General features: G+C 41.4%; 1 protein-coding gene across 1 annotated transcript; it reads left to right on the forward strand.

Moving 5' to 3' along the window:
• Window positions 1–532: 532 nt before the first annotated feature.
• Window positions 533–4844, forward strand: LOC127347086 (uncharacterized). Its single transcript, XM_051373311.2, has 3 exons — window positions 533–937; window positions 3995–4102; window positions 4199–4844. Exons 1-3 carry the CDS (start codon window positions 641–643, stop codon window positions 4511–4513), a joined length of 720 nt encoding a protein of 239 aa, XP_051229271.2. The 5' UTR covers window positions 533–640; the 3' UTR covers window positions 4514–4844.
• The last annotated feature ends 9426 nt before the right edge of the window (window positions 4845–14270 follow it).

Consider the following 14270-nt stretch of genomic DNA (forward strand, 5'->3'; position numbering starts at 1 on the left):
TCTTGACAAGTTAAAGCCTATTTTGGGACTATTTGGAGTAATTACGATGATATTTAGAAAAAAATTATACTATTCATAGTAAATTTTCTACTACATATTTTAACAGTCTTATTGAATATATGGTATTCATAGGCTGAGTTGTAAATTGTGGCAACCCCGACCCTGGTTCTAAGTTGCTAGATCCGCTACTGGGTTTTTTATTGACTCACATGACTATGTGAAATGCACAAAAGTATAGCATGTGGAGTAGTCGATTAATATTGAGTTTTTTAGGATATTTTAAAAATGTAGTTTTGCGATTTTTCTTTTGAGAAAAAGTTTTGCCATAATGCAGCGTTGTGGCATTCCAACCTTCTTTTCTTAACGATAGTGTGGCATTTCAACCCGCTCTATAAGGCGGCTTGGACCTGTCATTCCAGAGTTGGGCCCAATCACCCGAAACCAGAAATTCTAAAAGCCCACGTAGATGCCGGCCCATCCCCACCTAAACGATACCCTCGGCACCCACTTCCACCGCTGTCACCCACGAGCTCGTTCCTCAACCGCACTCCCTCGCCAGCTCTTCCCGAAAAAACAGTTTAAAGTTGGTAAAGCTCGCCGCCGCCCCTGCCGCCTGCCGGACCCAGCGAATCTCGCCGCCATGGCCGCCACCGCGCCGCTGCTGCTCGCCCTGGCGCTCGCCGCCCTCGCCACGCTGGCCGCGGGGGACAACAACCCGGCGTACGACCCGTGCAGCGACACGCGGATCCAGCGCGGGGACGGCTTCACCTTCGGGCTCGCCTTCGCCGGCAGCGGCGCCTTCTTCTCCGGATCCACGCAGCTCTCCCCCTGCGACCGCCGCCTCAACCTCAACTCCCCCTCCCAGCTCGCCGTCTTCCGCCCCAAGGTCGACGAGATCTCCCTCCTCACCGTCAACACCACCACTGGCTTCAGCCCCGTAAGCGATCTCCTCCCTCCATCGTTTCCTTCCGTTCCATGCGTCTTCTACCCTTCTTGCTCGCGTTGCTTCTCTCCATTTGGTCGGTACAGTTTCGATTGGCTGGATCTTGCGCTGCAAGTGCTTGTGGAAATGTGGGAGTAGGTGGAGGTCGGTTCGGTTGCCTGGTTGCCGCTGCTGTCGTTTGCTAGCATATTTTGTTCTGGCATGTGCTGGAAGTAGCGTTTTTTTTTTTTTTTTTTTTGAAGGAGTGCTGGAAGTAGCGTTTGTTGGTATGATCCGTTTGCTCTCTGTACAAACTCATGTCCTAGTTGGAGCTAGAGGGTAACATTGATGCCAACTATTTTGCCTGTACAAGATCGTCGTGCCCTTGAGTGTATATTGTGATGAAGGATACGATGGGGACTAGTGTATATCAAAGGCCTTCCCACTATCACAGCGCATTGGGGATTTGGAACTTGAGTTGGCATGTGAGGGAAGTTCACATAGTCCCAAGGTTTTCCTCTGCGAACAATTGTAGGATTAGCACTGTATGTGTTTCTGTGTGTGCTTCAATAGTATGGCTATAGCCTTATATGGGAACAGATAAGATGAAAGCTCACTTGTGGTGATTTTTCTTTTAATATTGTGTTGGTTCATTCACAAAATCAGCATGAAAATAATAATCCAAAATTGCTTAATATAGGCATACATGTACATGTGCATCTCTATACGTAACCTAACACCCACTACCATGGGCTTGGATGGCATGACACTTGATGCATCTTCTGTTTTGATGCTTTACCGCATTTTGATTTTAGATACAATATGGTTTTTGACTTATTGGTTAGTACTTGTTGTACAACTGTATATCATAATGAAATTTTATGATAGATGAATTCCGTATGCATAAAATGCGGCTGTATACATTTAAAGATTACCGTGAAGAAAAACATTTTTTACGTCTAATTGGTGGATGTGCCAATGAAAAGGGACCCATCGGAATTGTACGACACCTGATGCCCTTCTTGAGAAAACAATTCCGATGGGTCCCTTTCTCAATAAAAAGTTGCTAGGCATCGTTCCGAAGAAGGGCATCGTATTCTGATCGCATGGCAACAGACCAGTTAGGATCAGCAAAAGCATGTTTATAGGTTCTAGGGATGGGAGAGATCGAACTGGAGACAAAAAGATCGAATAAAGTAGCATTGCTGACAATTGTTTTGCCTGCACGCAAGATTGTCCTGTCCTTCAGTGTGTATATATTGTGATGAAAGATAAGATGGGAACTAGTGTAGATCAAAGCCTTCGCACTATCACAGCGCATTGGGGATTCGGGCCTTGACTTGTCATGCGAAAGAAGTTGACATAATCCCAATGTTTTCCTCTGTGAACAATTTTAGGATTAGCACTTTCTGTGTTTTTGTGTGTGTGCTGCAATAGTATGGATATAGCCTTATATGGAATACATACATAAGATGAAAGCTCAGTTATGGTGAATTTTTGGTAATATTGTTGGTTCATGCACCAAATCAGCGTGATTTTTTTTTCAAAATTGGTTAATATAGGCATACATGTACATGTGCTGATATGCATTTGTATGCATAGCCTAGCACCCACTACCATGCATTTCGATGGCACCACACTTGATGCATCTTGCTTTACTGCATTTGGCTTTAGAGACAATATGGTTATTGACTTATTGGTTAATTATTTGTTGCAAGTGTATGATAAATTGATAATAAGAGTTTAGAAGAAAATATTCTGTGGTTCCTAGCCCAACCTTCCACATAGCAGGCAGGCAACTCTCTCTTCTGTTATCTTGAATCTCCCCTGCAACTTCCTGCTCACTGAACTCAAGCAAAGCAAACAGAAGATTTTTTTTTTTATTTTATGTTATTGATAACGATAGGTAACATATCAAGGTGTAAGGGGGTGCATGGTTTAGTGCTAAAACGTTGCTATGTAGCCAATGTGGTTGTTACAATATGTTAACTGATAAAATTTGGTCATGGACTAAAGAGGCGGTGAATCTCATTATCTTGTTAGCTTCCAGCTGGGAGAAACTCAGACAGAAACGTATCTGGTGCATCAGGGCTTGTAGTGCACCCGATTCTAGTTACCCCACATAAATGTCTCGATTTCTGAAACATTCTGATCTTTTTTTACAATACAGATACAACATGAATATATTTCACAAAAATCATATCCAAATTAACTCAATGACTGAAACAAAAAGGATAGATCTGACTACGAATAGCAGCACCATATTTGCTTTTTTATATAGATATGCGAGTTGCTTTTTTATCTGATTTCTTGTGCAATGGTGATTTTTTATCTGATTTTACCTGTATTTTTCAGATTATTTAGAAAAAAATAGAAAAAATAGGATTTGGTGAATTGGGTGCACCACAAGCCCTGGTGCATTGGAAACTTTCCAGACACCGACCTTCCAGTGGGAGGAGGGAAGGTGTCAAGTATATTGTGCACACCAGAAGTTTTTGTGTTTGTATTATGTTCAATTAGTGTCTAAGTTTTTCCAGACGATGCAGTTTGGCCAATTCTTATCTATTTGTGTTTACCCTGCTCTTATTTGGGCTTTACTTTTATCTTTTTAGTTGCAAAAGATTGCGTAGACGATATTTGTGCCTCTACCCCTCTGGCCCTCTCCAATGAAAGTGGGTCCTATGTGTTTTGTGAAAATTGGGTAGATGGTGGAATCTGTCCTTGGTAGCCAATTATCCTCCCAAATCAGAGTATTATCTGCACCACCATTTCACCCTCTGCAGATTTTGCACTTTCAGGATTAGCACACCTCATTGTTTAGTTTATGTCCCTGCCCTGACTGCAGGGTAGCTGACTTGAAAATCAGCTCCAACCTCCAAGTGAGAAACATCAGTTGTCCCAAATTATAATAGGACTACTGCGAAAACATTTTCTCTTTTCCGTTGATAACCTGAATTCGTCAGTGTCACGGTGTGATAGTTGTCACTGGATAGTGTTCAGTCTTTTTTTTCTTGCTTATAATCTGATCAAATCATGCATGTGTATATGACCAAAATTCTTTGTATGTTATAGGCCTCAGCTGGTGGGTACATGGTAGCATTTGCTGGTAGGAAGTATGCAGCCAGATCTCTACCAGTCTTTGTCTCCAATTCCTCAGTTACAGTGTCCAGCTTCACCCTGGTATGGGACCACAGATGTAAAATAGTGTATATCATGTATAAGCTTTTAACTGAGCAATTACTGAATGTTGTCGCTCTATGTTGACGTTGTTTCTAGGTTCTTGAATTCAACAAAGGCAGGCTTCAGAACTTGCACTGGAAGAAGGATGGGTGTGGTGCTTGCTCAGGGAAGCCGAACTTCATTTGCCTTGGCAAGCAAACTTGCGCCATCAGAACAAATATATGCAAGAACAACAACCAGGGATCCATGGACTGCAGCGTCGGCATCCAACTGGCCTTCTCTGGCACCGACAAGCACGAGATGGTCCTCAACTCATGGTACGAGGTGTCAAACCTGCAGCAGTACTCACTCTACGGGCTGTACTCGAATGTGAAGGGCTCCCTGAGCGGCCAGTTTGACAAGTTCTTCTAGGCTTCTGGAGCGGCCATTGTCCATAACACTCACGGTCCTGCCACTGCCTCTCTGGACCTCCCCCTGATGATGTACTTAACGATCTTTAGGTTTGCCCATCAGGCTGATTGCACGCAAACTGATTTACCATGTGTGGAGATCTAGCTCACCGATATCTATGTACCTACCTGTTGAGTTATTTTATGGGAGCTTTCTTTGTATTAGGGTTTGCTCTTAACTTCAATGGTGTGGCTGGCTGTTCGCTGTGTGTTGTCTACCGTACTGAAGAAGTATCCGTCATGTCCAATTTGCTATTCTGCATGGTTGTACATGTTGATATCAGCAGTTCATATATCTTTGTGTATAAAAACAATTTGCGATTTTCCATAGCCGCAGAGAATAGTCCTCGAGTGCATGTTTGATGTCAACAGCTCGTGCATCCTTGTATATTACTACTAGCCCACTGGGATTATTTCATTCATGATACAAAGAAAATATCCATTTGTTGGGTTGTTTATGTATGCAGGCATAGTGTTAACGTCTTTCGCTCCCAGAATATAAATATAAAGTCCACTCTAAGGGAATCCCAAGAGAGGTAAGGGGAGCTGTCTGTCTCCCTTGTGGTAGCAGGCGGACCGGGCAAAAACTTGTCCGTCGATGCGACAACAAATTTGGAGCAATTTGAAAGGGAATCCTAAGCTGCGGAGACCTGATTATTCTTGTTATAAACGTCCATGGCCGCTGTCCATTAGCGTGTGCAAGAAACAGTCGTATGGCTCGTGTTTATTTCTTCCTTGGAACACAGAATTAGCAGTAGTAGTAGTTGATGTTAGCTGTTGCATCACCGTCTGATGCTCTGCACACAGCTTGACAATTAAACAGATACATAAGAAATAGCTGCATCATCAGCCAGAAGGCTTCTTGGCTTGTTTGCCAAATGGTGCTGGGCCAGAGCACCTACATCATATCACACTTAAAGAACATGTCTGCAATTTAAAGTGTTTGTTACATGGAAAAAGATGTGCGTGCACAGCTCACTAAAGCTCCGAAGCCAAAAGGGAATCGAACTTTATGTCATCCAAAAGAAGCGTAAGTTTTTGCACTATGAGAGGTCAGTGTGAAGGGACATATGCAGCACTGAAAGGCTCTCGAGCTTTTGCAAACAGTTCGGTTGACACAGCACCTGAGGTTAACTGCTAGTAAAAGCTGTCTCAACTCTGAACCTGGAATCTGAGTGTGCTCTGCATTGGCAAAACTCTACATTTTAATGGTAAAGAAAATAAAATAAGTTGCAAAGGACAAAATGACTACATGAGTGTGTTCAAAAAAACAAGAATATTGAGAGGATAAGGTAGTGAGGTCATCGGGCAGGGAAAAGAGTGGTGGCCACTCATCAGGGAAGCACAACTGTAAAAGATTTTCAGTGCAGCATTGGGAAAGAAAGATTGTTCCTGTGCAGAACTGGAAAAGATTTTTCCTCAGTGCAGCAACAGGCCCACAGCTGAGTGAGCAGAGCCGGAGCTCCAACAAGTGGTGGTTTTATTTATGGTTGCTGACTGCATGGTTAACTAGTTGATGCAAGTGGTTAGGTTAATCTGTATTTTCACTACCAATTGCAGTTTGACTAGTCGTCCATTTGGTTCTTCTATTAGCATACAAGGCACTTGATGCGTGTGTTAGCAGAGGTCCTTGCAATATCTCTAGGTGTGTGATCAACAAACTCTTGGTTTTTTGTCGTGGACCTGTTTAAAATAAGTTGAGTAGAAAGTGACATTTAAAATTAAGACAAAATTGCATCATACTGGGAAATCGATGGAGTATTTCCAATGAAATTTGCAAGTAACTTATCAGAAAAGGAGATACCATGGGGTTGGGTTGACCAATACCTATCATGCAGCTGCAGTCCAAATCCAAAAAATACTCCTACTATCATATTTTTTTATACCAAGCAACACTTGCATTAGATATTTCTTCTGAAAGCTCCCACATATTAAATATCCAATTACTGAAGAGAAAAATATTTACTGGAATTCCCTATGCTCATGGCCTCATGTGGGAAACATATGTACAAGTTGAGAAGAGTGAATAGTATCATTAGGCTTAACTTATTTTGCATAAGTATTCCCCCTAAATTTAAGTCGCTACAATGCACATATTTGTTTGTTGACTCTGATTCTTAGTGTTAGTGTTCCCCGATGTAACAATTCACAAGTTGCTAATTACTAAAATATACCCAATTGAATACTTATGGAAAAGACAACTGTCTATAATTTTTATACATGGAAATGTTGCAACTGAGCACCATTCGTTCATTCCAAATCCTATATTCTTTTTACAGAGTGACAGGAAGAAACAAAATAGTTAGTGCCGAAGTACAATTAGCCAAATTTTGAGCCTTGCACTGTTGGGCATTGTTTATTGATGCCCTAAAAGTGCATCCGAACCGTTTTTAAAGCTGAACTGCATAGAAGTATATGTAGTTCTCAACGGCGATCACACTTCATTAGATCTTAACCTACTTGTACCTACCAAGAGTTCTATAGGAACTAAAAGAAGATAAAACGGAAGCAACTTGCGTTATGTAAAACCACCACCACTAATGGTGGATATCAAAAGAAAACTAACAAGAACAGGATTCTGTTGCAAAGGCTGGAGATACTGTATCTCTCCAGTTGAAAAGATTCTGCTTGCAAGCTTTTCCACTATAAAATGCAACTGCTGTTTAGTTTTGTCTGATCAAAAGAAGGCACTAAATATGTGGCTTGGCAAGATAGCCCCTTATTTTAGCTATGAAGTGCATGTTTTCTTTTGATTCTTTATGTACTGGTAAAGTGGCAAGTGCTCAGCGCACAAGTGTTTACCTAAGGAGTGCTTGTCTTACTATTTAGTAAAGGTTGCATTAAACTTAAAGTATACTAATGTGGTGGCTGCTAATGGTTAGATGACACAAGGACTTTGTACTATCTCGCGGAATTTAAATTTGTTCTTATCCAAATAAAGGAGTGTGACCTGATGTCAGTGATGATTATAGAGTACCCCTTTATTGTCAAAACAGTCAAGAAAATCCGGTCTATTTCCTTGGTGGTTACAAATCATTTTTTATCTTGGCTTTGCCTTGAATATATTTAGTCGTGTATTTCTACACTCCAATTCACATCTATCTACGTGGGTGATATGCTGGTAACAACTCGGATATGTGTTTGGTCAAAGTCATATCCAAAGAAGAATGAAGAACATATTCACGCCATTAGTGAGATGCCTATTCACTCATCTCCCTGCCTTTTTATCTTGCAAAATGTTTTTGCTGCTCTTTGCTTAAATGTTCTTATTCCACCATGATGCCGATACACGAAGTCAAAAACTTTCCCAACATTTCCGAAAATTCAAATATCTGAGCATAAAAATATAGTTCTTTAAAATTTTAGAATTTGGGTATTATTTATAAATTGTAAAAGTAAAAAAACATATAGAGATTACTATTTAAGTCAAATTCAAATGGTGCATTACCTTGACTGACCGGTCAAAGTGGCAAAAACATTTCAATAGTTCATGGTTAACAATAAGGGAGAAGTATTTCTCGATATACGCTCATAGCTTTTAGATGTAGATCTTCTAAGAGGGCATTGTTTTGGTGCCCGGGCTCCATGGAGCCCGGGAAAAAATTAGACATTTCAAAAATATTGTGGTTTTGGTGGAAAAAATAGCGCGCTATAACAAAATAACATCGGTCTTAAAATACGCTATTAGCGTGTTATGTATAGCGCGCTATAGCATGATATAGCGAGGTATTATACACTAATTAAATCAGCATGCTCTGCAGATATGCTATAGCACGCTATTAGCGTCGATATAGCGCGCTATTTTTTTTTCCATGTTGTGGATATATATTTATATTTTATTAAGATCTGCAAACGTTTGCATCGAAATATTGAGAATTTTGGGATACATAAAAGTGACAAAATTGTGGCTCTAAAATGAAAAAAAACTTGTTTTTGATCCCACATTTGTATTTTTGTGTAGATCACGAATAATAACATATTTGAACGAAACTAGTGTCGTACATAGAATACTTGTAAATGAACTCAAATTTATTTTTTCAGACTTCTTGAGGTTCAGAAATGTGGTTTTCATTCTTTTAAAGGGCTCCATGAATCTCAGTAGCTAATATCCCCTCCATTCATAGATATAAGGTGTATAGTTTTTGGCACGGAAATTAAGAAAATACATGTGGAGAGAAAACTACACAAGGTTTTGGCGGGAATGATCATGGACAATTGACATGATAAAATAGTAGGAGTTTTCGAAAGATAAGAAAACACAAGAAAAACCCTAAAAGAATATACACAAGAGTTGTTCAACACAATATACCTTATATTTTGGAGACTTTTCTCAATAAACTATACACCTTATATCTAGAAACAGAGGGAGTAGCATTTTTCCTTCTTCTCATCCCCTTCTACTTTACTTGAATGTCAATCAATGTGTAGATTGAATGGTTCTTACAGTTGACTTAGGAATAGTTCTCTCTCGACCCCGTGAGAAATAGCAAAACCATAATGATAAATTTGATTTTTTTTTTTGCAAAAGATACTATGGGTACGTAAAAACTACTTGACTACATTTACTAATAACGATGGCAAAAAAAACATGGATGACAGAAGAATGCAGAAAAGAGTGCTGGATAAAATTGGTTGCAACGTAAAGACATGTAGTGAAAGAAAATATTTTAGATGTGCTCGTTATGAAAATGCATTCTAAATGCATTTCAAAATGTAAAAAAAATAATGTTTTGCAAAATGAAGATACTTCTTGTGGCCCATATAAAATAGACAAACTAATATCTCGTGAGAAGCTACTTTGGAGCACCGAAAAATTGACTTTATTACACATGTTCCAAACATATTCCCTTTTCGAGAAACTTTGTCTACGAATATATAATATCTGGATGTACACTCGGATATTTTTAAAAGAATTTTTATACATTTTTAAATATGTTTTGGGCAATGGGTGCATCTAAACCTATGACCCAAAGTGGAGTTCCCTCGGTTAAACTAAATTATCACTACATGCACCACATTTAGCAACAAATAACCATGTGGAAGTGAGCTCTCCACGTTGATTGGTTCGACTGAGAGTCCATGTAGTAGATGGTTATGTGATTGTGCTTCGGTGATCTTTTTGTGAAGGTTGTGAAGAGGTCAAGGTTTATTTTGTAAAGAGGCTATGAGTTTTTCATCACGACGGTGGAGAAAGAAGCTCTCTAGTGGGAAGAGGAGTCCACTAAAAAAACTCTGGACTAACAGGTTGAAGAAGACAAAAATCAAGATTTCAATGTGAAAATGTAACGTGGTGATTCTACTTTATCTGGTTCAACACGTAGTTTAGAACAAATAGTACTGATCTTCGTAGGAATTTACTCAGAGACAACAATATTCCCTATTAACTACCAAATCATCTGACCAATTTATCCATTAATACTATTTTTTTCTTCCAAATATTAATTACTTGTATTTTAGCTAGTATTATTTTGAGGATTAGCACCATGATCAATGGACTCTCGCGCACGTTCATCTACTCGTTGTGCACTGACTAGACGCGCGATCCGACGCCTTGAGCACTAGTCTGTACCAGTAGTATTCATAATTAAACAATGTTAGCTTTCAGAATTGCTTACGAATAGCCTATAAATTAGCTAGCTGGCTGTTTCTTTGGTCTTAGAGCATCTCCGCGGGCGCGCTAAAAGCAAAATTTTGCGCGCGCTATACCGTTGCCGCGCGCCAGATCGATTTCTCCTCCGCCGGGTGCGCCATTTTGCAGCGCGCGTTGGCGCGGTAAAATAGCACCTCCGCCGGACGCGCCATTTTGCAGCGCGCGGACGCGGCGCAAACAGCAAACACACACAAATATGCATCCAAGAAGATGAAATAATATATAAAAATTCACAAATATATTGTACCATCCAAATACAATACATTGTTCACAACAATACTTCACACCAAATACAACACATACAACAATACAACATGGTTTTGAGACAATACAACACATAGTTTTCAAACAAATACAACAAATATGGAACTATTGTTGTCCATTCCAATTCCACCATTCTTCCATGAGATCTTTTTGAAGATCATCATGTGTGTCGTTGCACCGAATGGCATGGTATGAGGCAATGAATCGGGCAATCCTATGTGCGGACCTCGTCGCTTACACGGGAACCCCCATCAAGTCGTAGTGGGTATGATCCACATCTTTTCCGCGATCATCCTCTATAATCATGTTGTGCATGATTACACACGCGGTCATGATATACCAAAGGCATTCTTGATCCCAAAATCTAGCCGGTCCTCTAACTATGGAAAATTGGGCTTGCAAAATCCCAAATGCTCTCTCTACATCTTTCCTAGCCGCCGCTTGTGCATTGTGGAATTGAGTTTGCTTTTTACCTCTTGGTTGAATAATTGGCTTCACAAATGTTTGCCACCTTGGGTATATGCCGTCGGCGAGGAAGTAGCCATAGTTGTACTTGCGGCCATTTGCTTCAAACTCCACCAATGGACCTTCCCGCATTGCAAGTCTTGTCATTAGTGGTGACCGTTGAAGAACATTGATGTCATTGCAAGATCCGGGCATTCCAAAGAAAGCATGCCATATCCAAGTCTCTTGGTTGGCCACCGCTTCAAGTACTATAGTGGCATCCTTCTTGTAGCCTTTGAATTGTCCATGCCATGCCGCTGGACAATTCTTCCAACTCCAATGCATACAATCAATGGAACCAAGCATACCGGGAAATCCCCGGTTGGCGTTGATCTCCAAAAGCCTTGCCGTGTCTTGAGCATTGGGGGCTCTCAAGTATGTGGAGCCAAAGACATTGACAATTGCAACGACAAAGCGCTTCACACACAAGATAGAAGTGCTCTCTCCCATGGCCAAATGATCATCAATAAGATCCGCCGGTATACCATATGCCAACATACGCAAGGCGGCGGTCACCTTTTGATATGTGCTATGGCCAAGTTCTCCGGCGGCATTCCTCCTTTGCTCGAAGAAGCGATCATATTTGGTGACCTCCGCTGCAATGTGCTTGAACAAGTTGAGACTCATCCGGAAACGCCGCCGAAAATAGCTTTCGGGGAAAATCGGATTCTCATTGAAATACGACCGCATCAACTTCTCATGCCCTTCAATCCTTTCTCTCCACAACTTCTGTCTACCGAACACCGATCCACCAAATTTTGGCCTCTTAACGGCGCGGTATGCTAATAGTATCGATATGTTCTCCTCTTCTTCTTGGTCGAACTCGTCATCCGATGAATCATATGAGGAACTCTACAAACATATGTATGAAATTACTTCACTATGAACTATTGTAGCTACTTGACGAGTAATAGAGGCCGGCCGGTGGATGTTCATACCTTGCGAGCAAATGGGCGAGCACCATGGGTGCGCCATGTTGCAAGCAAGCTCGACGACGACGAGGACGACATGTCGACGCCTGCGCGGAGGAGAACGCGACGGCGGCGCGAAGGGGCCGCGGAGAAGGACCGCCGGCTACAACTCCTCGCTGACGGCCGCGCGAGCGACACAGCGCGGCGGAACGTCCGCCGCTGCCAGGAGGAGGTGCGGGCGACGCGGATCTACGACGCGGCGGCGCGCAGAAGCGGGGGCGGCGGCGGAGTCGACCGGCGGCGGCTGGATTTCGCGCCGGCGGTAGGTGGGGAAATGAAGGCGCGGGCGCGGGGGAGGAATTTTCCATCCGTTGGCTTTTTCGCGCTTGGACGAGCGATGCCGCGCGCTGTAGCCGACGCGCCAGATATGCCGCTCCGGATTGTGCAAAAAGCCGCGCGCCCTAAAAATTTTACAGCGCCGCGCCGTTTACCGCGCCTGCTGGAGCGCCAGATTCTGTCCCGCGCGCGCTATATCGGACATTTTTATGCCGCGCGGCCTATATAGCGCGTCTGTTGGAGATGCTCTTAATAAGCTGGCTGTTAGCATGAACAAGTAGCGCACATACTGACGTACCAAATGTTTCTGGGATGCTGGGCAGGCAATACTACATTGTTTTGTGACTGCCACAGGAGACCACAGGAGACCTCTTTGGATCAATGCCGGTGTCTCTGTGTAGTCAGTTTTATAAAATAAGATTATTTTTTGATAGGAAAACAGTGTATCATAAAAAATAAGATAATTTAAGCAACCACTGTACACTCCTTTCGCATTACTTGCCATTTGGTGTTAGCTCTGACAATTAGTGTCTGTCTCCGAAATTTTGAGGTACTTAAAATTAAACTATATTTAATTTGACTCTGAAAATTAAGCGATATTACACGTTAATAAGAGATGGCATCCCGTAAAATACAGAAAAGTCGTATTTTCATAATAAGAGGTCACCAATTAGCTAAGAGATGACAAAATTATTTTATATCTCCCTATTTTATTTATGCAATAATCCTAAGTGGTAATTAAGTAGCAGCACTGTATAGTGGGCACAAGCCAATCCATGCCTGCAGCGCGATGTCTGAACCGCGCCAGGTGCCGGTGCTGCACCGACGGACGGGCCGGCGCTGGAGGCGGAGATGCGTTGGCGTATCCCTTTGCTCCCGCATGTGATGCGCTATTCCTAGCCTGTGAACACAAGGCGCGGCGGGTAATGCGGGAAGTGCGGGACTTTGTAATATCCCAGGTAATAGGGTTACAAAAATAGAGGAATCAGATGTGTGCATTGCATTCATGCATAGAAAATCTGGGGAATTTTCGCGCTTTAAAGTAAAACAGTCACAGTAACTGAAGTTTCACTTGACCTTGGTGGAATTGAAGTAGCTCATCAAGTCAAGCGCTATAAACCTCAATGTGACTTTGTTAAAACCTTGTTTTGGGTAGAGATGATTTGATCTAAGGGGGTTAGATCAAATGGAATTAATATTCAACACAACAACACTTTACTCAATGATCAACTGCTTGATCATACAAAAGATCACAACATGGTAATCCTTGCCATAACATATGAACATCCATTTAATTGGAAATCAAGTAACAATAATTGGAGAAACCATTCTTGACTTATCTTTTCCATGTTTTAAACTAATCCATGATCCTACCATGAACCTCATGGTATTTCTTTTACTTCATCCTGGGAAACATGACAAGGAGATCAACTCTAGAAATACACATTTTTCTCTATTCCAAATAGTTATACATCAAACCTAGAGAGGTGAGAGTTCTATATTATTTATTAGAGAAGCAATAACAAACCTGGAGCTAAACCTTGGATATACATCCAAGTATTCAAATCATCATCTTCAAGAGGAACCCTAGAGTATTATTCAAGTCATTCCCAAATGAGAGTGAGCATTTATACTAAACCCAGCTTTAACTATTTTAAGAATAAAGGACAACCATTGAACTATAGTATTAGGAGTACACCATAACCTAGAATAATCCATCCTTACACAAGAGAGCACAAGCTATGGTGTTACACTCAAGATAGTTGAGGCAACACTTGGATTTGAGGGAGAGAACTATTCTTATACCTAGATGACCCTATCATCATTGTTTGAGAAGAACCCTAGCAGAATATCCCAGGCATTCTCCTGGGATATAAACTAATGAGGCAATCATAGAAGTTTTATCCTAGAAAGTAAAATAGAAGTGCTATACATTAATTGATCAAGACAATGCTTGATCATGGAACTGAGAAACCTAATTAATGAGAGGTACCTTAGGAAGCCAAATCGTGATCATTATAAATTGAGTGATGATCATAAACCCTAAGAACTTA

Source organism: Lolium perenne, chromosome 4, assembly GCF_019359855.2.
Source record: "Lolium perenne isolate Kyuss_39 chromosome 4, Kyuss_2.0, whole genome shotgun sequence".
Classification (NCBI taxonomy): domain Eukaryota; kingdom Viridiplantae; phylum Streptophyta; class Magnoliopsida; order Poales; family Poaceae; genus Lolium; species Lolium perenne.